The 25,598-nt window shown below is 44.0% G+C and overlaps 1 protein-coding gene across 4 annotated transcripts in view; it reads right to left on the bottom strand.

The window, feature by feature from the left end:
• Positions 1-25,598, bottom strand: part of LOC138304164 (uncharacterized) — a 266,322-nt gene that overhangs the window by 113,394 nt on the left and 127,330 nt on the right. For 2 of the 4 annotated variants that reach the window (XM_069243994.1, XM_069244010.1), the window contains exons 6-7: positions 17,493-17,590; positions 17,169-17,276 (exon numbers count right to left, since the gene is read on the bottom strand). In XM_069243994.1, the coding sequence (XP_069100095.1) occupies positions 17,169-17,276; positions 17,493-17,590 (206 nt within the window). The remainder of the gene's footprint in view (positions 1-17,168; positions 17,277-17,492; positions 17,591-25,598) is intronic. The other 2 variants (XM_069244002.1, XM_069244018.1) reach the window with 1 other exon arrangement.

Here is a 25,598-nt window from a genome sequence, read left to right as displayed (position 1 = left end):
TTGATTGGCAGCCATTTAAAAAAAAATCTGAGGCTCTTTAGGATGTCGATGCAGGATGCAGCAACCACATACCTTGGTTTTTCAGCAAGATGTGGATGTCCACCACTATGTCCAGGACCTTTGCTTGATTGAACTCCTGAGTACCACTTCTGTTTTGTCTGTATTGAGATTCAGACTGTTGGTCTTTATCCAGGTGGCAACTTCGGACATCCATGAGTGAAGTTGGTCTGGGTGATGGATGTTTCATTGGACAGAGTGAGGATAAGCTGGGTGTCATTGGTATAGGAAATTATGTTGATGATCTGTGTAGGCGTAGAACAGCTTGAGACCGAGATGATCTTTGGGTACTTTGCAGAGGAGATTGGAGTCGGCTGAGGTGTACGTAACAGGATGAACGACTGCTGGATCTGCTCCTTCATCACCGGACACACCCAGAGGGGCCCACACATGCCAGTCTTGTGGAGATATAGAATGAGTATTGGGTAGAAGACAGTGCAGAAGGCGGCAGATAACTCGAATAGGATAACAGCTGTGGTGGTTTTTTCCGTCCACGATCAATCAGATATAGAGTGTGGCAGAGTTGAGTTGTCTTGGTGCTGTGGATGGGCCTGAAATCAAATTGGGTCAGGTTGAGGAGGTTGCTGTTGTTCAGCTAGTTGGCAGTTGTTCAATGACATTCTCCAGCACTTTCGCAGGGTAGGGCAGCAAGGAGATTGGTCAATAGCTGGCTGAAGGTTTCTTCAAGAGAGGGGAGCTTGTTGGCCTGTTTTTCAAGCGTATGGGTATGTAGTTGTTCAGTATCAGGGTCATTGGTGGGCTGATGAGGGACCAGTTCTTTAGTGAAGATGAAGTGTGGAAGGTGAAAAGATTGTATAGTCGCAGCGGTTTCTGCCATAGTGATGATGCACCAGGAGGATATGACTTGTCCAAGAAGTTTGTCTAGTCAGGCAGGATGGCTGCAGTTATGGATGGGTCTGGCTGGGGGTTAAAATTGCTATAGACATTGTTGATCTTGTGGCTGAAATAGTGGGAGCGCTAGGTGCAGCGGTCCTGAGATGGGGTGATGGTTGTGGAGCAGGCAGTGGGTGAGATGAAATCCATTACGTTTGCAAAGATATCTCTGGAGTTGTTTGTGCTGTTTTCGATTAATTCGGTCAGCAAGGATGGCAATCAGATTAGCTGGTGGTTGAATCGGAGGGCTCATTCATAGGTGTTTTTGTCAGATTTGTCATCAGTAGGTCTCCATCTGCATTTGAGTTCCTTGAAGTAGTATTTGAGGAGTTTGAGTTTTTTAATATCTTAGCTTGCTTGAGGCCTAGTTCTGGTGGACGTTTTAAGGAGCGCTAGGGTGTCAGAGCAGGAGACGACTCAGATGTTGAAACTGTTGATGGATTTTGCCATGCTGTCATGGTGTAGTGGTCAGTTGACTTGGGCATCTGCGGTCCACGTGTCTTCCAATATCCTTCCAGTTTCTTAAGGTAGTTTTTAGTGGTGGTGCGTGTGCCACTGAGTGCATCATCGGTTCAGACGAGGGGGAGTGGGCTTATTCTTCACAATGTTGTTTAAGTTAGTGAAGGTGGGGTCAACGAGAGGTCTGGTGGTATAGGTGGGGTCTTCCACTTGCTGGGTTAGTCTGAATGTGGTCAGGTTCTCTGCAAAAGGTTGTTGGTGTTAGGGTCGGTGAGGCCCTTCTAGTGTTAGTAGAGGTTACCAAGGAGGATTAAGAAGCTAGTGTCAAGCACTAACACTGAGGGAGAGTAGGCATTGGCAATGAACTGATGACACCTGAGGCAGAACTGGCATGGTCCAAGTGTGGTCAGGTCCTCTGAAAAACGTTGTTGGTGTTAGGGTTGTGAGGTCCTCCAAGTGTTAGTTGAGGTCACAGAGGTGGATGAAGGAGCTGGTGTCGACCAACAAAGGGGAAGTGGCGGGGCAGGGGGCTTGGAAGTTGGAAGAGTGCAAAGGACCAGTGACGTTCAAGGTGCAGTTGCCAAAGTCGGATCATGAGCAGGTAGAGGAGGGCACCATCCAGCATGGAGTTCTTGGAGATCTGCAGTTTAAAGGCTAGGTGTTCTATACGGACTGGTGTTGGCAGACCCAACGGAGCAGTGGATGTTTGGTGTGAGTATGATTAAAAGTCCTCTTCCCGGTTGATGAGTCTTGCCCTGGGTTTTGATCTTGTATCTGGGGAGGTGGGAGGGAAATTGCTGTGGTGCTGTCGCAGACCAATGTTGGGGTGAGCCAGGTTTCTGTCAGGAAGAGCAGGACTGGGGGGAGGACGTGCATATTTTGATTGAGTGTCTTACATGTCAGTGAGCGTTAATTAGGCAGGTTAGGGAGGGCTGAGTAGCACAGGGGGTGGTATTGGGTTTGTAGTTGTGTGTGTTGGGTAGTGAGGGCAGGTGAAGAGGTGCACAGGAGAAGTGGCAGGAGGGGCAGGAAAGCGCACCTTCTGTGTAGGCCATGAAGGCCTGCTGCACTGCTGGGAGGAGTATCTGATGTTCAGGGCCTGAAGGGCTGCTGCAAAGTAGTGTCAGAGTGCTACCTATGAGTGGAGGACTAGAGGTCTTGGAGCTGGGCATGGGGATACAGACAGGCTTGACGTAGGCGAGCCAGCAGCACATCCACACCGCAGCCACTATTAAGTAGGAGGGGTGAGGAGTTTCGAGGGCAGTAAGTACAGCTAGAGTGGGCAGCAGGAGTGGCAGGAAAGCAAGTGTGAGCGTGGCATAGGGGAAGAACAGCAGGAAGGTCACAGGGAGTCAAAGGGTGTGAAAGTGCAAAAGTGGCTGCGCCCAGGAGGCAAAAGCTGAGAGAAAAATGGGCAGAGCAACAGTATGCAGGAGTGAGTGGAAAAGTGGGCAAAGAGGCTAAAATCAGAAGGGCTGAACAAGAGTTCAAAGAGAAAGAGGACAAATGGCAAACAGGCAAAAAACGATGAGGAACACTGAGTGCGCTTAAGAGTGAAAAGAAGACAGCAAAGTGTCAAAGCAGAGAGAGAGAGAGAGAAAAAAAAGCAGAATAAGAGGCAAAAGAGAGCTAAGAGAAAAGGTAAAGAGCAGAAAAAAAGAGGAATATCAGAGACAAGAAGCATGAGAAACAGAGGAAGGAGGCAAGACCAAGAGATTGGGAGCTATAATACAGCACCAGAGCTGGGTCTGCAAGGGCCACGACTGGTCAGAGGAACGGGCATAGGTAAGTGGGTGGGCAGTGCCAAGCAGTGCCTAATTCACTTAATCATGAAGAATGGCTTGATATTGAATATCTTAGGAGTGAGTATCCCAAAAAGGAGACGCATGCCTTCAATTTGATGCCAGTACTGACCTCAAAGTCAACATCCAATTATCTCTCAGTATTAACCCCATGACTGAAGGGGTCTACTTTGAAATTTAAACGAAAGTAGCCATATCGCTGAAGAAATACCATGCGTCCCTAAATGCTCTGCCAAGTCTGTGTGTAGAGAATCAGGCCATGTCTTATTTGTTTTGTAGGTGGCTGTTTTCAAAAGAGTGTCACAAACCTCTTTCCCAAGGACTTGGGACACAACATAACTTACTATTAAGAGTATTAACAAATCCCTTAAAAGACAAAGTCAGCTACTGTCCCTTAAAACCTTGAAAGTGAAAGAAGTGCAGTTTCACTTTGCCAAAGAGACTCACTTAGGTGCCAGATTGCTCAACGATCTTCTCTAATCTTCTCTAGGTGAATATAATGGGATACTGTTCAATTGACCTACAATTACAAATGCATATAAAGTAGAGATATGAGGATCCCCTTCAACCTGTCTAACTCTAAGGACGTGGCTTGATGGTTGAGTGATATGGCGGCTCCTTCCTGAGCTTCAGGGCTCCCTCCATGTTTACCTGCTGAATCCAGCTGCGATATTTTCTCGGCAAGTGCAGTATGGACCCAGTGCTTCAAGTATCTAACTAAATACTGCTGCGTTAGAAAGATGCGTTAGAGAGATGTAAAGTCCGATATACCAGAGAATCATAGTGCTCATCCCCAGAGCAGGAGCATTCAAGATGGTGACCTACAGCTGGCCGAGAACAAGGAACCAGGCGCCAGAGCCCTTCCACTTCATCTGCACGATCCTTTACCACTGGGAAATATCCTCTCCACATGATTACTGGCAGCACTATCACCCGCTTCTTTACTACATTACCCAGTTTTGGACACCACCGCTGTGACGACAGACTGCGGCTGAAAGGGTTCACAATAACATGGGCTTCTCCCGCTGGCGTTCTATTTTGTGCCCCCCTCAGTCAGTCTGACATTGGGCATGACCTCTGTAACATCTCGAGCCACCCTCATCTATGTTACAATGCACAGCAGTACGAAGATGACTTGTGCTTTACAATGCCTCGCAGCAAGGCCCGGACTCACCTCAACAGCCTTGTTTTCAGTGGACGCTGACACTTAACGGAGTGGCGGGTGGGACAGGGCACAACACTTACCTTTGAGGGTAGACGCATTTGTCTTTCCTCCATCATTTTCCCCTCTGCACAGGCTCCCAGCCAATCACAACACTGCTGTCACCAGCATGACAGCAGGGTCATGATTGGTCTGAACAGCCTGCTTCGCCGCTCAGACTGGGAATGGGAGCCTGGGCATCTTCTCCACTCGGCTGTGCAATACAGCCAGGTAGAGAACAGGAAAATTGTGCATGTCTGTTTGGCCAGCCCAACACGTCTGGCCAAGCAGAAATGCACAGTTATTGTAGTGCTTAGCCATCCTCCGGCCCCCTCCCATCAGCCCAGCCCCGCGCCTATCTAAAAGGAAAAATAAAATGATGACAACACAGTGTACATTATTATCATTTTATTTTCCCTTTTGGGAAAATCCAGCAGGGCGATGTTCCTTCACTTTAGCGGAGGAGCCGCCTCTGCTTGCTCGTAAGTTAAGGGGGTTATGTTTACTATTTTTCTCTCCGGCTGGGATCAGTTGTCCAATGGCCTTTTACTTTACATAAATAGCACCATGGTTTCTTTACTTGATTAGAAGAGGATTTGGACCCACCACCCCCACCAGAGTGTTTTTGTGGGCCTGATTAAGACTCATTTTTAGATTTGTCCCCACCCTTGTCTGAAGACTTACCATCCTTCTTCTTGCCATCCTTGTCACCCCCTGTATGAACTTTTATGTTCACTCTTGTTCTGACCCATTTGTCTGCCTTCTTTCCCAATTCTTGGGGAGAGGTCAGATCGGAGTCCACTAGATATTGGTGTAACAAATCAGACACACAGTTATTAAGAATATGCTCTCTCAGGATCAAGTTATACAGGCTTTCATAGTCAGAAACTTTACTGCCATGTAACCACCCCTCCAAGGCCTTCACTGAATGGTCAACAAAGTCTACACAGTCTTGTGAAGACTCCTTTTTGGTTTCTCTAATCTTAATCCTGTATTGTTCAGTGGTTAAGCCATAACCACCAGGAGTGCATTCTTTAAAACTGTAAAATTATTGGCATCACTTTCCTTCACAGTAAGGAGTCTATCCCTACCCTTTCCACTGAAAGATAGCCATAGGATAGCAGCCCACTGCCTTTGAGGGACCCCCTGTACAACACAGGCCCTCTCAAGTGCAGCAAACCACTTGTTAATGTCATCCCCCTCCTTATAAGGGGGAACTATCTTATGCAGATTCCTAGAATCATGCTCTTTCACAGGATTACTATCTGTAATACTGCTGCTGCCACCATGGGGTCCTAACCCCAACCTCTGTCTTTCTTTTTCTAAGTCTAAAGATTCCCTGTCTAGAGCCAGCTGTTGCTGTTTAAGCTTCAGTCTGGACTCTTCCACTCTCAATCTATTGAGCTCCCTTTCTAACATTCTGTCATCAGGGTGGGTGGGTTGGGCATGCTTTGACACAGAAGAATGGTGTGAATGAACAGAGGAAGACCTGTCCCTAACAGTTGGCACTCTAACAACCTGGCCTGCAGAAGTGAAACCCCTACTGTGATGAGAGCTCACATTAGTACCAGTGATGCTAGGTGGCCTGCTAAGGGGCAGGTTGGAAAGAATACCATCTAACATTCTTACTGGGGCTACCCCAGAATCAGAGTGTGAACCATCTGCTAATTTCTCACCTGATGTGCCACCTAAGGACTTATCATTTTCAATGAGCATATTAATCAACAATTCTCTAGAGGGATTCTTCCCTACCCCTAAACCTCTATCAATGCAGAGACTCCTTGCACCTTTCCAGCTAAGGTGGTCATAAGCAGTGCTGGCCAGATCAAGAGTTTGACCTGTACCAGACATGATAGAAAAAGGTTTAAGGGACAGAAAAAGAAAGAAAAAGTTTCAGAACTTTTTAAGGAAACAGAAAAAAACTTTTTCAACTTTTAAGAAACGTTTTGAAAGTTTAGAGGTACTTTTCAGCACTTAGCAATAGAGTAAGAGAAGAAAAGCAAAACTTTTTAGTTAGGTGTACATACACTGAACTTGTTTTGTATATTTTTCTCTTATGAAAAGTACAAAATGACAAAGTGGTAAGTAGTTGCAAGTACTTATCCCACCACTGCACAACCAATGTAGGAGGCTGGCCTGGTTTGTAGTGGTACCAAGGGGTACTTACACTCTGCACCAGGTCCAGTTATCCCTTATTAGTGTAGAAGAGGTGTCTAGCAGCTTAGGCTGATAGAAAAGGGTAGCTTAGCAGAGCAGCTTAGGCTGAACTAGGAGACATGCAAAGCTCCTACTATACCACTGGTGTCATATGCACAATATCATAAGAAAACACAATACACAGATATACTAAAAATAAAGGTACTTTATTTTTATGACAATATGCCAAAAGTATCTCAGTAGTACCCTCAGTATGAGGATAGCAAATATACACAAGATATATGTACACAATACCAAAAATATGCAGTAATAGCAATAGAAAGCAATGCAAGCAATGTACAGTCACAATAGATTGCAATGAGAGCACATAGGTATAGGGGCAACACAAACCATGTACTCCAAAAGTGGAATGCGATCCTCAAATGGACCCCAAACCTATGTGAGCTTGTAGAGGGTCGCTGGGACTGTAAGAAAACAGTGAGGGTTAGAAAAATAGCCCACCCCAAGACCCTGAAAAGTAGGTGTAAAGTGCACCTAAGTTCCCCAAAGAGCACAGAAGTCGTGATAGGGGAATTCTGCAAGGAAGACCAACACCAGCAATGCAACAACGATGGATTTCCGGACGAGAGTACCTGTGGAACAAGGGGACCAAGTCCAAGAGTCGCGACAAAGTCGAGATGGGCAGATGCCCAGGAAATGCCAGCTGAGGATGCAAAGGAGCTGCCACCGGATGGTAGAAGCTGTAGATTCTGCAAGAACGAAGAGGGCTAGGAACTTCCCCTTTGGAGGATGGATGTCCCACGTCGTGAAGAAGCTTGCAGAGGTGTTCCCACGCAGAAAGACCGCAAACAAGCCTTGCTAACTGCAATGGTCGTGGTTAGTGTTTTTGGATGCTGCTGTGGACAAAGGAAATCCTGGAAGAGTGCACAGGAGACGGAGCAGCTGCAAATCATGCGGTACCGAGCAATGCAGTCTAGCGTGGGGAGGCAAGGACTTATCTCCACCAAACATGGATTGAAGAGTCACTGGACTGTGGGAGTCACTTGGACAGAGTTGCTGAGTTCCAGGGACCACGCTCGTCGTGCTGAGAGGGGACCCAGAGGACCGATGATGCAGTCTTTTGTTGCCTGCGGTTGCAGGGGGAAGATTCCGTCGACCCACGGGAGATTTCTTCGGAGATTCTAGTGCAGAGAGGAGGCAGACTACCCCCACAGCATGCACCACCAGGAAAACAGTCGAGAAGGCGGCAGGATCAGCGTTACAAGGCTGCAGTAGTCGGCTTTGCTACTTTGTTGCAGTTTTGCAGGCTTCCTGGGCAGTCAGCGGTTGATTCCGTGGCAGAAGGTGAAGAGAAAGATGCAGAGGAACTCTGATGAGCTCTTGCATTCGTTATCTAAAGAATTCCCCAAAGCAGAGACCCTAAATAGCCAGAAAAGGAGGTTTGGCTACTTAGGAAGGAGGATAGGCTAGCAACACAGGTAAGAGCCTATCAGAAGGAGTCTCTGACGTCACCTGCTGGCACTGGCCACTCAGAGCAGTCCAGTGTGCCAGCAGCACCTCTGTTTCCAAGATGGCAGAGATCTGGAGCACACTGGAGGAGCTCTGGGCACCTCCCCTGGGAGGTGCAGGTCAGGGGAGTGGTCACTCCCCTTTCCTTTGTCCAGTTTCGCGCCAGAGCAGGGCTGGGGGAATCCCTGAACCGGTGTAGACTGGCTTATGCAGAGATGGGCACCATCTGTGCCCATCAAAGCATTTCCAGAGGCTGGGGGAGGCTACTCCTACCCAGCCCTGACACCTTTTTCCAAAGGGAGAGGGTGTAACACCCTCTCTCTGAGGAAGTCCTTTGTTCTGCCTTCCTGGGCCAAGCCTGGCTGGACCCCAGGAGGGCAGAAACCTGTCTGAGGGGTTGGCAGCAGCAGCAGCTGCAGTGAACCCCAGGAAAGGCAGTTTGGCAGTACCCAGGTCTGTGCTAGAGACTCGGGGGATCATGGAATTGTCTCCCCAATACCAGAATGGCATTGGGGTGACAATTCCATGATCTTAGACATGTTACATGGCCATGTTCGGAGTTACCATTGTGAAGCTATACATAGGTAGTGACCTATGTATAGTGCACGCGTGTAATGGTGTCCCCGCACTCACAAAGTCTGGGGAATTTGCCCTGAACAATGTGGGGGCACCTTGGCTAGTGCCAGGGTGCCCACACACTAAGTAACTTAGCACCCAACCTTTACCAGGTAAAGGTTAGACATATAGGTGACTTATAAGTTACTTAAGTGCAGTGGTAAATGGCTGTGAAATAACGTGGACGTTATTTCACTAAGGCTGCAGTGGCAGGCCTGTGTAAGAATTGTCAGAGCTGCCTATGGGTGGCAAAAGAAATGCTGCAGCCCATAGGGGTCTCCTGGAACCCCAATACCCTGGGTACCTCAGTACCATATACTAGGGAATTATAAGGGTGTTCCAGTATGCCAATGTGAATTGGTGAAATTGGTCACTAGCCTGTTAGTGACAATTTGGAAAGCAAAGAGAGAGCATAACCACTGAGGTTCTGGTTAGCAGAGCCTCGGTGAGACAGTTAGTCATCACACAGGGAACACATACAGGGCATACTTATGAGCACTGGGGCCCTGGCTGGCAGGGTCCCAGTGACAAATACAACTAAAACAACATATATATACAGTGAAATATGGGGGTAACATGCCAGGCAAGATGGTACTTTCCTACAGATAGCCATAGCCTCATTCAGTGATTGTGGTGAATCTGCTATTTACCATTAGCACTGTGTACACTGGGCACTTAGGTAGCTACCCTAAATTAGCTACACCTGTGGTTGCAGCTGTCTACTTCTTGATACTTTTGGATAACCTGTAAAATCCTTCCAAGGTGAAACTCTGTTATACTTTTTGCCCTGTTGCACAATATTCTATACAGATGCCCATAATTGCTTCCCATAATAACTGGGAGTGCATTGATATTTGGCACAATTCAATATAAGTTTATGGATTCTGTTCATACAGGCTGGTCCTTTATGCTGCACTGCTAATTATCTGTCTTTTGGTACTTTCCCACTCTCCATAAAAAGTGCTTGAAAGCCCTAAAAAGATCTAAGCAGGAACCTCCGGTTCCCAATTCATCTGAAGATGCCTCTATCACAGAAACTATCTTAAAAAAATTAACTCAATACATGACATTGTCTGAAGTATCAAACGAACACTGATCTTTTACAGGTGGAAGTAGTTGCAATCCAGAAAGACCTTAAAGATGTAAGTATTAGACAAACTAAAGCTAAGGGAAAGATCAACACTTTAGAGGATCGAAATAATGCTCAGGATAAATGACTACATTGATGTCCCCTCAACGATCACCATCCTGCAAACCTGGCTCCCCTTATCGCTCAATATATCCTTCACAAACCCAAGAATGCTACTCAACCAGGACCAGTGATGTTCAAATCTCTCGGTCACTAACAGTCAGAGCTATTAATGGCTCATATGAGGAAGATTAAATCTTTCAGCTGGAAAGGCATGAGGATCTAAATTTTGCAAGACTATGTGAGAGAGACAGTCCAAAGTAGGAAAAGTTTTTCTGGCTCTCCAAAAGACACTTGGGGACAATTATATCCAATCCTCCTTCGATGACCCATCAAAGTTCAAGATTGCCCTTAAAGGGAAGGCACTAATTTTTTCAGAACCAGTAGACTTGGATTCCTTCCTGGAAAATAAATTAGATCCTTCGGATGGAAGAAGATAGCTCTATTACTTGATCCCTATGTATCCACGCTGTTCGCTATTGTTGTTCGGCGTGGATCATGTTATATGCGATTTTCCTTTCACGGTATAACAATTTTCCCACCGTCGATGTCAGGCAATGAATCCAGTTGTGCTGTCTTTTCTTACACCTGCTTGATCACAAATGTTTACTTTATGTATTTCTGGAGCTGAGGACTATCACTAAAGACTATTTGGTAAAGTTACTTGGTTAATAGGTTTTCTTAACTTTCCCTGCTTTTACAGGATGTATGATTCAGTGGTATATTTTGTAATGCACTAGGTTAATATGTTTTACCAACCTACTGCTGCTTGTACGAGTTTATGGTTCAATGGTGTATAGTACGTACACGATAAGAGCTATTGAGATTTCTTACTATTCACTGTATTTTTGTTGTATTTAGGTACATGGTCTGATTAGTACTGAACAGTTTACGGCCATTAGATAATTACACCAATTGAATGTAATAATGTGTATTCCTCCTCTCCTACATTTCCTGATAAGGTTTTCTTTGCTTTCATACTGCAATAATCACTGTTTAGACTGTTGAGTCTGAATTGTTTTGTGGAGGAACCCTCCTAACCAATTATTTTGAGCACCTGGTCTTCCGACTGTCTTCCACTGACCTCATCTGCTGTACTTGTTTTTATTTCGTATTCAAGAGTTTGTCAGGATGCTTCAGTAGGCATCTGCTTGCTTTCAGATCTGTAATTCATAATGGGTTTCGAGAATTCCCCACCCGGTCATGTCTAAAGTGAAGGCTGTCTCGTTAAACACTAACGGGCTGAACCACCCAGTGAAGAGGAAGTAAATTCTTGACTATTGTAAATCAATTGGGGCGACTTGATTTTCCAACAGGAAACAAAAATTGGCTATGAAGAAGTAATGCCTATGCGACAAGGATGAGTTGCAAATCTAACTTGCTCTGTTGCTGTCTCAAAGAAAAACTGTGTACTAACTCAGATTTTTTGTTTGCCTGGGCTCTCAATCTCTACTGAGCATGATGATGTGGGCAAATGGTTGATAACATGTTTACAGTGTGGGACTATGGAAATTTATGCTGTTAATGTTCCTAATAGTGACTCCCTAAACTCTGGTCTTCCTTAGCTACTAAACTATCCCTATTCCCGAACAATGCACACATTGCACAAGGTGGGACTTTAATCTATTCATGGCCTCTTTTTTTGATAGACAATTCTCTTATTCCTACAGGCTACCTTGAACCGCAAGAACATGCATGACGTGTGTTGCCCATGCCCTAAGTGATGTTTGGCGACTACAGAAACCAACAGGCAGCACCTTTTCCCCCCCTGCACACAACACGTTGTCATGGATTTACTATATATTAGTTGAGTCTTCTTTACTTCAGTCTTCATTGTCTCCTATGATCAAACAGACTATTGTTAAGAGATTGTACAGCTTTTACAGTCTCTTTATACATCAGCCCCCCCATAACCTAAGAACCGATCCTGCCGAACAAATCATGAGGTACTAGAGCGATTGGAGGATGCAATAACTTTTTTAAAAAACTAAGCGATTTTCTCATACACAATTTGGACTCGGTCCCTTCCTCTGTAACACCTTGAGACATCCTAAAATGCTCCGGTAGAGGAAGCATTGTCAATCGTAAAGACATCAATTATGCTATACAATCCTTAGTTAATGAAATCAAAGCTAAAGATTTACTGTTTAAATATACTAAAGACCATACTATAGTGACAACCTCAAGTCGCTTAAATAAGAGTATAACAAAATCATTAGCAAACATGCTCAGTGATGGGTCCCTGTCCAAAAAGGGAAAAAACTATTCTATACCAAAAAGGCTGAGAAGACTCCGTCAGCCTTCTTGAATTTTAAAAGGGATGCTAATCGTATTGCCTCTGCTCAAGGCTGTTAATGGTACTCTGAAAACTGAAACAACAGATAGTCTAGGAGTTCATTAAAGATTTTTATGCTTCTCTTTATACACCGTACAATCTCGCTTCTAAAGAATCTTCACTACAGTTTTTTTAATTCTCTACCATAATGAGAACTTTCAGAGACCGAAAGAGTCCAGCTGAATTCCCGATTACTGAGAAGTCAAACCTGCAGGCAATCAAATGCATCTCAAATGGCAAAGTACCTGGGCCCAATGACTTTCCAGCTAGCTTTGAGAAAACTTGTACTCATGTTTTATTAAACGCAATGAATACAGCTTTTACTCAATTAACCTCATCTAGTGTGGCTACAATTGTGGTTATCCCAAAGGAAGGAACAGATATTACATCACGTACAAGTTTTAGCTCAATCTCATTGATTATGATCGAAGTGAACATTTAGACACAGATTCTCACGATTCCAAAGCCCTCCACAACCTAGGACCCGAGTACATCAAACACCGAATGAATTTCCACCTCCCGTCCAGCACCTACGCTCAGTCTCCATCTTCCTTGCTCACACCCCCGCATTCATCCCAGCAACAGCGGAGGACACTCCTTCACTTACCTCGCTACGAAAGCCTTGAACAGCCTCCCATTACACCTACGGAGCTCAGCTTCCCTGCTGGAATTCAGAAGAGGACTCAAGACCTGATTATTCGAGTAAGACCCAGCAGCAACATAAACCAGCGCCTGGATGCCCTCATGGGTGATTAGCCACGCTCTACAAATCCAACTGAAATAACGGATTCTCGCTAGACATTTAGAACCTCACATTACTAAATTAATTAATCATTCTGAGTCAGTCTTCATTAGGGGTAGATTGGCCAGTGACAATATTCACAATTTCTGTCATATCAAAAAGGATTCGCTCCCCCCATGTCCTCATTCGGCTGCTATTGCACTGGATGCCGAAAAGGCCTTCGATAAGGTAGCTATGGCCATATCTAGAAGCAATTTTACACCAACACAGTTTAGGGGAACGCTTCCATAAAATGATCATGGCGTTATATGGAAACTCCTCAACCAGAATCAAAATGAATGGTACTTTGTCATCATCTTTCAGTCTTCAACAAGGCACTCAACAAGGAGGTCCATTATGCCTGCTCCCGTTTTTACCAGCGATAGACCTCCATTCTCCGAATGCTCAATGGATCCCAGGAGATTCAGGATTTTCAGTTCAAGGACAGCTGTTTCAAAATAGCTGGGTACGTTGACGACATTTTAATCTACTTGGAATTTCCAGACGTTGCTATCCCAGCCATCTCAAATAGTAGTAAACCTTTTCTGCATATTCCGGCTATTCTCTTAATAAAGATGAACTGAGGTGCTTTCACTCAATGTTCACTATCTTCCTATCTGTGTACTTAAATCAGGCCTGACTTGGGAAAATACATAACTAATATACCTAGGAATATCAGGGCTCGAAAAATCTACTCGACCACTCGCAAGTCATTTTTTATCAGGCTGAGCTATTTTTTAGGACCTACTCGCCCTTTCTGGTGAGTTGACCAAGAACAGATGTTCTGTTCAGTCAGAAAGTGAAAAAGATGCCTTTAAATCATGTTCTTGTTACATTTGCTCAGTGTTCAGAGAAAGTGGTCAAAAGTCAGTTTGTCTTTTTCCATTATGACTGCAGATTTCCAGGATTGTCTAAGGTGAACTGTCTGACCTGCCATAAATACTGTTAAATGAAAGGCTGGGCGGGTTTATAACTAAGTCAACTGTACAAACATTTCAGTAGCTGTAAAATACCATTTTACGTTCTTCAATGTGATGAACAACATATTTTAATAGGGTAAAAGCAATTAAGAACACTTTACTTAGTGATGTGCAAATGATAAACATGTTTCCGGAAACCCAGTTTCCACAGATTATTAATACACTACATAGTTTTATCAGTAAAGCTGCAAGTTGGTGGGAAGGTTTGTGGACATATCTTGGACATTTACTGTCTGTAAATGGCAGTGTGCTACCACATCATGCTTTAGTAAAATATTTCTTGAAAGTGAGTGTTTAAACATAAACTGGGAAATACTTCTGCCCTGAAGGCAATGCTATTAGTAAACTAAGGCAAGTCACGGATCATATGTGAGCTAGATTATTATTATAGATGGAGCAAACATTTAGTCTATTTAACCAAACAAAAGAGTTTTTTTTGTAAAGCAGACATGCTGAACTCACATATTTGAAAGTGCACTTGTATGTGAGAATGAAAGAAAAGGAGACTGTAAAATAAAATATTTGCATAGGATCACACAATCTGAGTCCTGTTTACAGGTCAAGTACATTATAGTTAGGTTGAGTAGCTTATTCAAGTTACTTGACCTGCAGGTCTAGTAAAAAATTTATGATTTCTAAAGGCCCGAATATGGTTTAATTGAAATCTCTCAGACAGTCTCCTAAAAGGAACAAAAATCCCTCAACAAAATTGAAGGGTTGTTCTCTACCTGGTTCCCCAGGCATATCTCTTGGTGGAGCAGAATGTAATCTCTTAAAATGATAACGCCTTTGGTGATTTTTTTTTGCTAATTGAGCATGCTATGTTCTTGTCTTTCGCAGACCTTCATCTACTTAAATAAAATTAATTCTGCTTTTCTATGGAGTAATAAGAAACCAAGGACAGCATATAAAAATTCAGGTTGGACTTCAACAAGGTTGGCTGTAGTTGTCCCAACTGGTTTAATGACTAAACAGCTTTTTAGCGGTTGATCAACGCCCTTCAACCAAACAGCATGGCTTATAGAACAGCAACAATGCTATCAATTTCCTGACAGCTTTGATTTCAATGACCTCAAAGGCAATAGATCCCTCACACCGCATTATGTCAAACATGAAAAATGTTCTACGAATCGAGGACAAACATCTGGGTAGCGACCCAGATCCTCTTGTATGTCCTTATGGTGGTATAAAAAATCTGACACTCCAATCTGGCCTAAGATTGGCCCCCACACGGCCGTCTTAAGGCATTAATTTGGCCTGTGATTTATACTCAGAAAATTAAGCTCTCTCTTTTACTACTCTACAGTGCCAATATGCCCTCTGACGTAGACTTTCATAAGTTCTTGTCTTCCGATGGGACATGCTGCTTTTAAGATCTAAAAATTACTATGCACACCCACAAAGACTTCCCTCTTTAATCTAAATGGTCCGAATATTTCCAATCCCATGGCAGTAACATACCTTCCACACAATTATGGCACACAATTTGTACTTACCTCCTTCATCGCAAATGTATACCATCTTTAGCTCAAACAAAGTTTGTTGCTTTCTTATTCCTCTATTGGGCCCCCTATTAACTCTTTAGGGTGCACCTCTCTGACTGATAGTTGTTGGTCCTGTAAAAAATAGGACTGTGGTGATCCTGAACATGTTTTTCAAATGTCCATGCTTAACCCAAGTCTTGGAAGATATCGGATACCAGTTGTGCAAAATCTTCTTTTGACCTTGATTTTATATCAATAATTGTGGTCCCATATGCAGCTCCTAATCCACTTTCACAAGTAGATCTAACTCTCTTGGATCTTCTGTTGACAATTGCTATTAAGGATAGCCTCATGGACCTGAAAGATCTCAACTTGTTTCATTCCACACATAGTGGGCCTGAGTCACTTGTCTTAGAAGCACCCACTCAAATGTTGGGAGGGTAACCCTCAAAATCTTACATATGTAATGGTCCTCACTTGACTCCTTTCTCAGGAATTCATCACAATGTACTTCTTCTCCCACCTAATGATCCATATTTTGTGCATACCTCACTGTAATCTCTTGGCTCCTGGTCTCTCAACTTAATATTTTCTTATTGTTTTCTTTTCCTTGCTTTATGCTTTTCATTTTCCCTGGTTTTTACCTTTTCTTATTTATGAGTGGTTTATGCAAGGATATATTCTACAGATTGTGCTTTCTTGTCACTAATATTTCAATATGTTGATAGGTTTTTGAATCAGTTACACTATTCAATCGTTCTTACTTCACTCAATCTGATTACAACTGATATGTACACCCACAACACACTTTTTCTTTTCCTTTTATTTGTAAACACCTATGGGCATTTGCCTTAATTAATAACATTTCCATTGCTTCTTCTCTCTGACCAATGTTTGCTTGTACTACTCTCTCTACGTGTTTACAAATCTTCAAAAAAAATCTACTGAAATGAAAAAAGAGAACCTGTGTAATTCTAATGATCATTATCCGAGAAGAATCCCGTTATTCAGATTACAATTTTAACTAACAACTTCAGAGGAAATAAGTTGCATCCTGACCCTTAATCATGCAAGAACCATACAAGGGTATGAAAACACATGCAGCAATACATGTAGTCTCTAAGGAAAACCCAAAATAAAACTAAAATAAAGGAACCAGTGGGGAAAAACTGTCAATCTTTGAATCTTCGGAGCAAGTTCAGAGAACACAGTCCCAGACAAAGCAGACACATGGGTGAAGCCAAACATATGATTTTAATATTTTTTGACTCATTGACAGGCATAGGAGATAACTAAGGGTTTACTACATGGCCAGAAAACCCCATGAACATATGTAACAGAAATCAAAATTCTGGAGAAACGCAGCCCAGTCGACCAGAAGTAGAAGGACTGGATTTATTACCAGTGAAAGCATACAAGTAGTGTCAACCATAATCCAGTAACCTAAGCGGGGACTGTGCATCCTGTTTTCCTTACCTACATAAAATGTGTCAAAGACCCAGGAATCCAGAAAAACATTTGCTATCTGTTAGTTCCACCATTCGCCTGAAATCCCACTGAAGGGTGGTCAAGACACAGGCCTTGCTTGATATATTGACTACAAAAGGTGATGGCTTTTCCCTTTCTACATAAGAAAATTAAGGTAATAGGGTGACAGCAGCACCTCTTTAGTAAAGGTAAATATAAATTAATAAACAATTCTTACCTCATGACTCATTGGTTGATATCTATGCATTTCTGATATGGACATATGACGAACTGAAATTGTATGGATGCAACCTTTTTCCACAGATATATCCTGTCCTGGTACAGGCTGGAAAAGTGCATTAATTAAGTAAAAAATATGCAGTTTTTACATCGAAATACTGAAAGAAGAAGCAACAGATAAGGACCGCTAGGACCACCCAGCTACCCCATCCAACATATATTGAGGCTAGAGATACAACCTGGTATTGTACTTAAACTTAAACCAAATAGACAGAGAAGAATGCTGATCTACATAATAGCTAAAGCAATCAAAGTAACTTACACAAAACTTCTCAGAGACATCAATGTTTTCTTTCCAGCGTTTGGTAGATGTTTTAAATGTGAACTTTTTATTAGAATTTTGCTTCTTGGAAAATGGATCTAAAATACAAATGAAACAAAAAAGGGCTATGAATCTAAAATGACTGGAATTGATCAATATAACTGACAAACAAAATATTCTTGTATCTATCAACGTTTGTCTAAACTGTTCAGTATAGGTTGGCAACATTGTTGAAGAGTGAGCCACAAAATTGTCTGTGTTTACTGCGTTCCACCAGCCTCCCTAAAAGGCAGTAAGCACAAGCTCTGAAGAACGTTTTTGTTACAGGACGTCAAAGACTTTTTAGGGTGGACAGATGCATGTGATTGGAGTTTAATCCATCGTGCCTTTAAGGTCCTACACTTCATTTTGGTAGGTATCAAAGCCATTTTAATTATTGATGTGGATGATTCAGAGAACTCTGCGGGGGACTAGTTGGTAGACTGGCATAATAACTTCCCTTTCGAGCAACTCTCAGATTTCTCTGAAGGTTAATAAAGGTACATGTTTTATGGAATTCATGAAGGAATTGATGTTCTTCCACTTCTTTAAAGGCGGGAAGGAATAATATTAGACGAAGATGTAATACGTTGGCTTATTGCTGTGCTCATGTCTTAGGTTAACCGGGATGTGAACTGATCATGATAAGTGTTGAAAATATGATTTGTAGTTCAGGAATCACTGACAACAGGATCTTAAGGCTGTGACCTTTGGAATGGAACTGCGTTTTGAAACAAACGTAAGTTCTAAGCAGCAATCCATGTTGTTGATGATTCCCTTAGCAAATATGTTGCAAGGGTTATCCATCTGGTTGCTTAGGTAACACATGCGTTGGAAGCGTTATCCATCCGGTTGCTTAGGTAACTTGGGATGATGGCTCTTTTCAGAGATCAAAGGTGCTGTTAAGATCACTTCTTTCTATGGGAGTGGCAAATAAAAGTTAATATGACAGAAGAGGTCTGATTAGTGACACCTTCGACTAGTACACCTTCACAAAAGGCATAGCCGAACTGATGCTTTATTGAACAGAGGTCTGAAGAGTGATGATCAAGCATCACTGTGTCTAGTCAAGGTGCAATAATTAAGTAGGAGGAATGTTGACAATAACTGCAGAGAAGTGCCGATAAAACATGCCTCAGCGAGTGCTTGAAAGTTGGTGAAATCATCCACAATGGGGGTCATAGCGTTTGTTGCATCCTTTAAGCAAGAACATACATTTAACAGTGATCTAAAAAGATAACTGGTTAACTGGAGATGTCTGAAATAGTTGCTATTTAGTTCTGGCTCGAAGGTCAATCTGCACTCGCTGAAGGCTGTCATTTTGTTCGGTCATTATGGTCTCCATGTTTGGCTGGTGCAGATGAGTTTGGACGTAAACCGTTTGATGGCACTGAAGTGGTAAAGTGAACAACAGTTGTGAGGTGGACTGGATGAGAATCCATACAGATGTGTCCTCAATGAGCTCCACTCCAGGGATCCTTAGGGTGACTTGTATTAAATTTTTTAGCACACGATGTGCCACAAACCTAATGGGAAACTGTTCCTGAACCTTGTCTAAAGGCATTTCATAAAATTGAAGCAGGTGGTGACAGCAATGGTAGTTCACAAGGGAGCTGGCTGCCTCATACTCTTAGCTGAGGAGTGCAACAATCAAGGACTTTTCAGTGCCCTGACGAAGTAACAGTCAATCCTGGAGAGGATACTTTTTTAGCAGAGAGTTGAACACATATCAAGCAAAATCTGTTGCGCCATTTGCAGGGCCGCTCTCAACCCACAGAGGCTATTTCCATCAGGCTGGAGCCTCGGCACGATCCTGCTACAGGTGGACCTTTGGCATGGACAAACCCAGTACCAACCCAGTGTCAGAATAATTCTAAGAGGGGCCCCAACAGTGGAACTTTGAAGTTCCGCTATAGGGTGTTCCACTGGGAGGTTGCTGCACGTACAAAAAAAGGGTAGCATCTTTGGCATGAAGAGTTTATAGACTAAAACCACCATACGGAGTGGTGCTCATTATGAAGCCTTTTACAGAGATCTAATCAAAACATGCTAATAGAGGTGTGGTACTAAGTGGGGACTTCAATACCTGATCTCCACTACAATTGGCCAATCTGCGAACACAACATACTGGCAACTCACTCCTTCCCTACCTGCAGGCATGCAGAATATGGGTTGAAAGGCATGTGGTGGACGCAAAACAGTGATCAGATAGATTTTACATTTTACTCAAACAGCCATAAGTCACCCTAGAATACGTTTCTACATTCTCACCAAGAGTATCTGCAAAATAGTCTTATCTTCTTTAATAGATAAAAAGGTATTGTCAGACACTGCTCCTGTAACACTGAAACTTGATAATATGTGATGAATTTCACATATTTAGTAATCAAGGGCAATGTAAAGAAATGAAAATGTCACTTACCCAGTGTACATCTGTTCGTGGCATCAGTCGCAGTAGATTCGCATGTTTTGCAATAGCTCGCCATCTGGTGTTGGGCCGGAGTGTTACAAGTTGTTTTTCTTCGAAGAAGTCTTTCGAGTCACGGGACCGAGTGACTCCTCCTTTTGTCTCCATTGCGCATGGGCGTCGACTCCATCCTCGATTGTTTTTCCCCGCAGAGGGTGAGGTAGGAGTTGAATTGTAGTAATAGTGCAATGGAGTGACTAAGTATGCACTTATTTAAGGTTGAGATGATACATATATAAGTAATTGAAGGTAACTTCCAAACTGCTACAGGCTCCCGGGGAGGCGGGTGGGCACATGCGAATCTACTGCGACTGATGCCACGAACAGATGTACACTGGGTAAGTGACATTTTCAGTTCGATGGCATCTGTCGCTGTAGATACGCATGTTCTGCAATAGACTAGTAAGCAGTTATTTCCCCAAAAGCGGTGGATCAGCCTGTAGGAGTGGAAGTAGTCTGAAATAATGTCCTTAATACAGCTTGACCTACTGTGGCTTGTTGTGCGGATAACACGTCTACACAGTAGTGCTTGGTGAATGTGTGAGGCGTAGACCATGTGGCTGCCTTACATATTTCTTGCATTGGGATGTTTCCTAGAAAGGCCATGGTAGCACCTTTCTTTCTGGTTGAGTGTGCCCTTGGTGTAATGGGCAGCTGTCGTTTAGCTTTAAGGTAGCAGATTTGGATGCATTTAACTATCCATCTGGCTATACCTTGTTTTGAAATTGGGTTTCCTGCATGAGGTTTTTGAAATGCAATAAAGAGTTGTTTAGTCTTTCTGATGTTCTTTGTTCTGTCAATGTAATACATTAATGCTCTTTTGACATCTAATGTATGTAGTGCCCTTTCAGCTACGGTATCTGGCTGTGGAAAGAACACCGGAAGTTCCACTGTTTGATTTAGATGGAACGGTGAAATAACCTTTGGCAAAAATTTAGGATTGGTCCTTAGGACGACTTTATTTTTGTGTAGTTGTGTAAAAGGTTCCTGTATAGTAAACGCCTGAATCTCGCTTACTCTTCTCAGGGAAGTAATGGCGATGAGAAATGCCACCTTCCAGGTTAGGAACTGTATGTCGCAGGAGTGCATGGGTTCAAAAGGTGGACCCATAAGTCTAGTTAGGACAACATTTAGGTTCCATGAAGGAACAGGTAGTGTTCTTGGTGGTATAATTCTCCTAAGGCCCTCCATGAATGCTTTAATGACTGGTATTTTATATAGGGAAGTTGAATAGGTAGTCTGCAGGTATGCAGATATTGCTGCAAGGTGAATCTTAATGGAAGAGAAAGCTAGGTTAGATTTTTGTAAGTGAAGCAAGTAACCCACTACATGTTCTGGAGTTGTGTGTAATGGTTGTATTTGATTAATATGGCAGTAGCAAACAAACCTCTTCCATTTACTTGCATAGCAGTGCCTGGTGGATGGCCTTCTTGCTTGTTTTATGACTTCCATACATTCTTGGGTAAGTTGTAAGTGCCCGAATTCTAGGATTTCAGGAGCCAGATTGCTAGATTCAGCGATGCTGGATCTGGGTGTCTGATCCTTTGGTTGTGCTGTGTCAACAGATCTGGCCTGTTGGGCAATTTGATGCAGGGTACCACTGATAGGTCTAGCAGCGTTGTGTACCAGGGTTGCCTTGCCCAAGTTGGTGCTATCAATATGAGTTTGAGTTTGCTTTGACTGAGTTTGTTTACCAGGTAAGGAAGGAGAGGGAGAGGAGGAAAAGCGTAAGCAAATATCCCTGACCAGTTCATCCATAGGGCATTGCCTTGGGATTGTTTGTGTGGGTATCTGGATGCGAAGTTTTGGCATTTTGCGTTCTCCCTTGTCGCAAACAAGTCTATCTGAGGTGTTCCCCAGAGTTTGAAATAAGTGTTCAGTATTTGGGGGTGAATTTCCCATTCGTGGACCTGTTGGTGATCTCGAGAGAGATTGTCTGCGAGTTGATTTTGTATCCCTGGTATAAACTGTGCAATTAGGCGAATTTGGTTGTGAATTGCCCAATGCCAAATTCTTTGTGCTAACATGCTTAACTGCGTGGAGTGCGTCCCTCCCTGCTTGTTTAGATAATACATTGTTGTCATGTTGTCTGTTTTGACGAGAATGTATTTGTGAACTATTATTGGTTGGAAAGCTTTTAGTGCTTGAAAAACTGCAAGAAGTTCTAGGTGATTGATATGCAGTTTTGTTTGATGTACGTTCCATTGTCCTTGTATGCTGTGTTGATCGAGGTGTGCTCCCCACCCTGTCATGGAAGCATCTGTTGTTATTACGTATTGTGGCACTGGGTCTTGGAAAGGCCGCCCCTTGTTTAAATTTATGTTGTTCCACCACAGAAGCGAGAGGTAAGTTTGGCGGTCTATTAACACCAGATCTAGAAGGTGACCCTGTGCTTGAGACCACTGTGATGCTAGGCATTGTTGTAAGGGCCTCATGTGCAGTCTTGCGTTTGGGACAATGGCTATGCATGATGACATCATGCCTAGGAGTTGTAATACCATCTTTGCTTGTATCTTTTGTGTTGGATACATGCGTTGTATGATGGTGTTGAAATTTTGAATTCTTTGTGGACTTGGAGTGGCTACTCCTTTTGATGTGTCTATTATGGCTCCCAGGTATTGTTGTACCTTGCGTGGCCGAATTTTGGATTTTGTGAAATTGACGGTGAACCCTAGTTTGAAGAGGGTTTGTATGATATGATTTGTGTGATTTGAGCACTCTATTAACGAATGGGCCTTGATTAGCCAGTCGTCTAGATATGGGAACACATGTATTTGCTGCCTTCTGATGTGTGCAGCGACTACCGCTAGACATTTGGTAAAGACTCTTGGTGCGGTTGTTAATCCGAAAGGCAGTACCTTGAATTGGTAATGTATTCCTTTGAATACAAACCTTAGGTATTTCCTGTGCGATGGGTGAATTGGTATATGGAAATAAGCATCCTTGAGGTCTAAAGTTGCCATGTAGTCGTGCAGCTTTAGCAATGGCAATACTTCTTGTAGTGTGACCATGTGGAAGTGGTCTGATTTGATGAAAGTGTTGACTACTCTGAGGTCTAGGATTGGTCTCAGTGTTTTGTCCTTCTTTGGTATCAGAAAGTACAGTGAGTAAACTCCTGTGTTTATTTGTGTGTCTGGCACTAATTCGATTGCATTCTTTTGCAATAGTGCCTGCACTTCTATCTCTAGGAGATTGGAATGGTGTGTTGTTAAATTTTGTGCTTTTGGTGGTATGTTTGGAGGGAACTGTAGAAATTCTATGCAGTAACCATGTTGGATAATTGCTAGAACCCAAGTGTCTGTAGTGATTTTCTCCCATGCTCTGTAATAATGACCTATTCGTCCCCCCACTGGTGTTGTGTGGAGGGGGTGAGTGACATGTGAGTCACTGTTTAGTAGTAGGGGTTTTGGGGCTTTGGAATCTTCCTCTATTTCTAGGGAATTGCCCTCCTCTATATTGTCCCCGAAAACCTCCTCTATACTGTCCTTGGTAACTGGACGGTGTGGCTTGTGAGGTGCTGGCTTGTGTGCTTTGACCCCGAAACCCCCCTCGAAAGGGCGTTTTACGGAATGAGCTGTAATTCCCTCTGCTCTGCGGGGAGTAGAGTGCGCCCATGGCTTTGGCAGTGTCCGTATCTTTTTTGAGTTTCTCAATCGCTGTGTCCACTTCTGGACCGAACAGTTCTTTTTCATTAAAAGGCATATTGAGAACTGCTTGTTGAATCTCTGGTTTAAATCCAGACGTTCGGAGCCATGCATGCCTTCTGATAGTTACAGATGTATTAATTGTCCGTGCAGCTGTATCTGCAGCGTCCATGGAGGAGCGGATCTGGTTGTTGGAGATGGCCTGTCCCTCCTCAACCACTTGTTTTGCCCTATTTTGGAAGTCTTTGGGCAGATGTTCAATGAGATGTTGCATCTCGTCCCAGTGGGCTCTGTCATAGCGCGCAAGTAGTGCCTGGGAGTTCGCGATGCGCCACTGGTTTGCAGCTTGTGCTGCGACTCTTTTACCAGCTGCATCAAACTTGCGGCTTTCTTTATCTGGGGGTGGTGCATCTCCAGATGTGTGAGAGTTGGCCCTTTTCCTAGCTGCTCCTACAACAACAGAGTCTGGTGGCAGCTGTGTTGTGATGAAAGCCGGGTCTGTAGGAGGCGGCTTATACTTTTTTTCCACCCTTGGTGTGATTGCCCTACTTTTGACCGGGTCCTTAAATATGTCTTTTGCGTGCCGGAGCATACCAGGGAGCATAGGCAGGCTTTGGTAGGAGCTGTGGGTGGAGGAGAGTGTGTTGAACAAGAAATCATCCTCGACCTGTTCTGAGTGGAGGCTTACGTTGTGAAATTGTGCTGCTCTAGCCACCACCTGAGAGTACGCGGTGCTGTCTTCTGGTGGAGATGGTTTTGTAGGGTATGCCTCTGGGCTGTTATCTGACACTGGGGCGTCGTATAGGTCCCATGCGTCCTGGTCTTGGTCACCCTGGCTCATGGTGGTGTGAGCTGGGGAGTGTGATGGCGTTTGTGCTGGTGAAACGTTAATCACGGGCGGAGGAGAGGGTGGTGGTGTAACTCTTTTCACCACTTTTGGTTGTGGTGCTTGTTCCGTGTGGAACTCCAACCTTCTCTTTCTCCTAATGGGGGGAAGGGTGCTTATTTTTCCTGTCCCCTGCTGAATGAAGATACGCTTTTGCGTATGGTCCGCATCAGTTGCTTGTAGCTCTTCCTCAAACCTATGCTTCTGCATTTGGGAGGTTAGCGAGTGCTCTTCTGTATAAGAGCCTGAAGCTGGGTCGCTTGCAGTTTGTTTCGGCGTCGAAACTTTGTCTACGTGTTTTTTCGGCTCCGAGGTGACTTTTTTCCTTTTCGGGGCCGAAACCTCTCGGCGTCGATCTGTTTCGGTGCCGCTGTCTCGGCGTCGAGCCGTGTCCACACCGGCATCTCGGTGTCGAGGCTTGTCTCCAGCACTTTCTCGGTCCCGAGAAGGCTGCGTGCCGGTGTCTCGACCGGAGTCGGACGATCTCGGCACTGTTTGGGCCTTTTTCGGTGCCGACGGTCGGTCACCGATTTTATGGGTTGAGCCATGGCCTGGTGGCAGTGGCGTCCCCTGGGCCTTGTAAATGTTTCTTTGTGTGGTTTTCGACGTCTTACTCACGGTTTGTGTATCGTCGAATCCTTCGGAGTCTGAGTCTTGGATCGAGAAGGTACCTTCCTCTTCCTGTTCCTCGAACTCCCGTCGGGCTGTCGGTGCGGACGCCATTTGAAGTCTTCTGGCTCGACGGTCTCGGAGTGTTTTTCGGGACCGGAACGCACGACAGGCCTCGCAGGTGTCTTCGCTGTGCTCAGGTGACAGGCACAGGTTGCAGACCAAGTGTTGGTCTGTGTAGGGGTATTTATTGTGGCATTTGGGGCAGAAACGGAACGGGGTCCGTTCCATCGGCGTTCTTCAGCACGCGGTCGGGCCGACCAGGCCCCGACGGGGGATCGAAAGATTACCCCGAAGGGCACCGGAGCTCTTCGATCCTCGATGCGGTGTTGAATGTAAGTATGCCGATCCCGAACGCAACAATACCGACGAAAATCTTCCGAAATTAACTATTTTTTCTG

This window comes from Pleurodeles waltl, chromosome 1_2 (genome assembly GCF_031143425.1).
Source record: "Pleurodeles waltl isolate 20211129_DDA chromosome 1_2, aPleWal1.hap1.20221129, whole genome shotgun sequence".
NCBI lineage: Eukaryota > Metazoa > Chordata > Amphibia > Caudata > Salamandridae > Pleurodeles > Pleurodeles waltl.
Note: the sequence above shows the minus strand (reverse complement) of the source record. Positions and strands in the feature narration are given on the sequence as shown.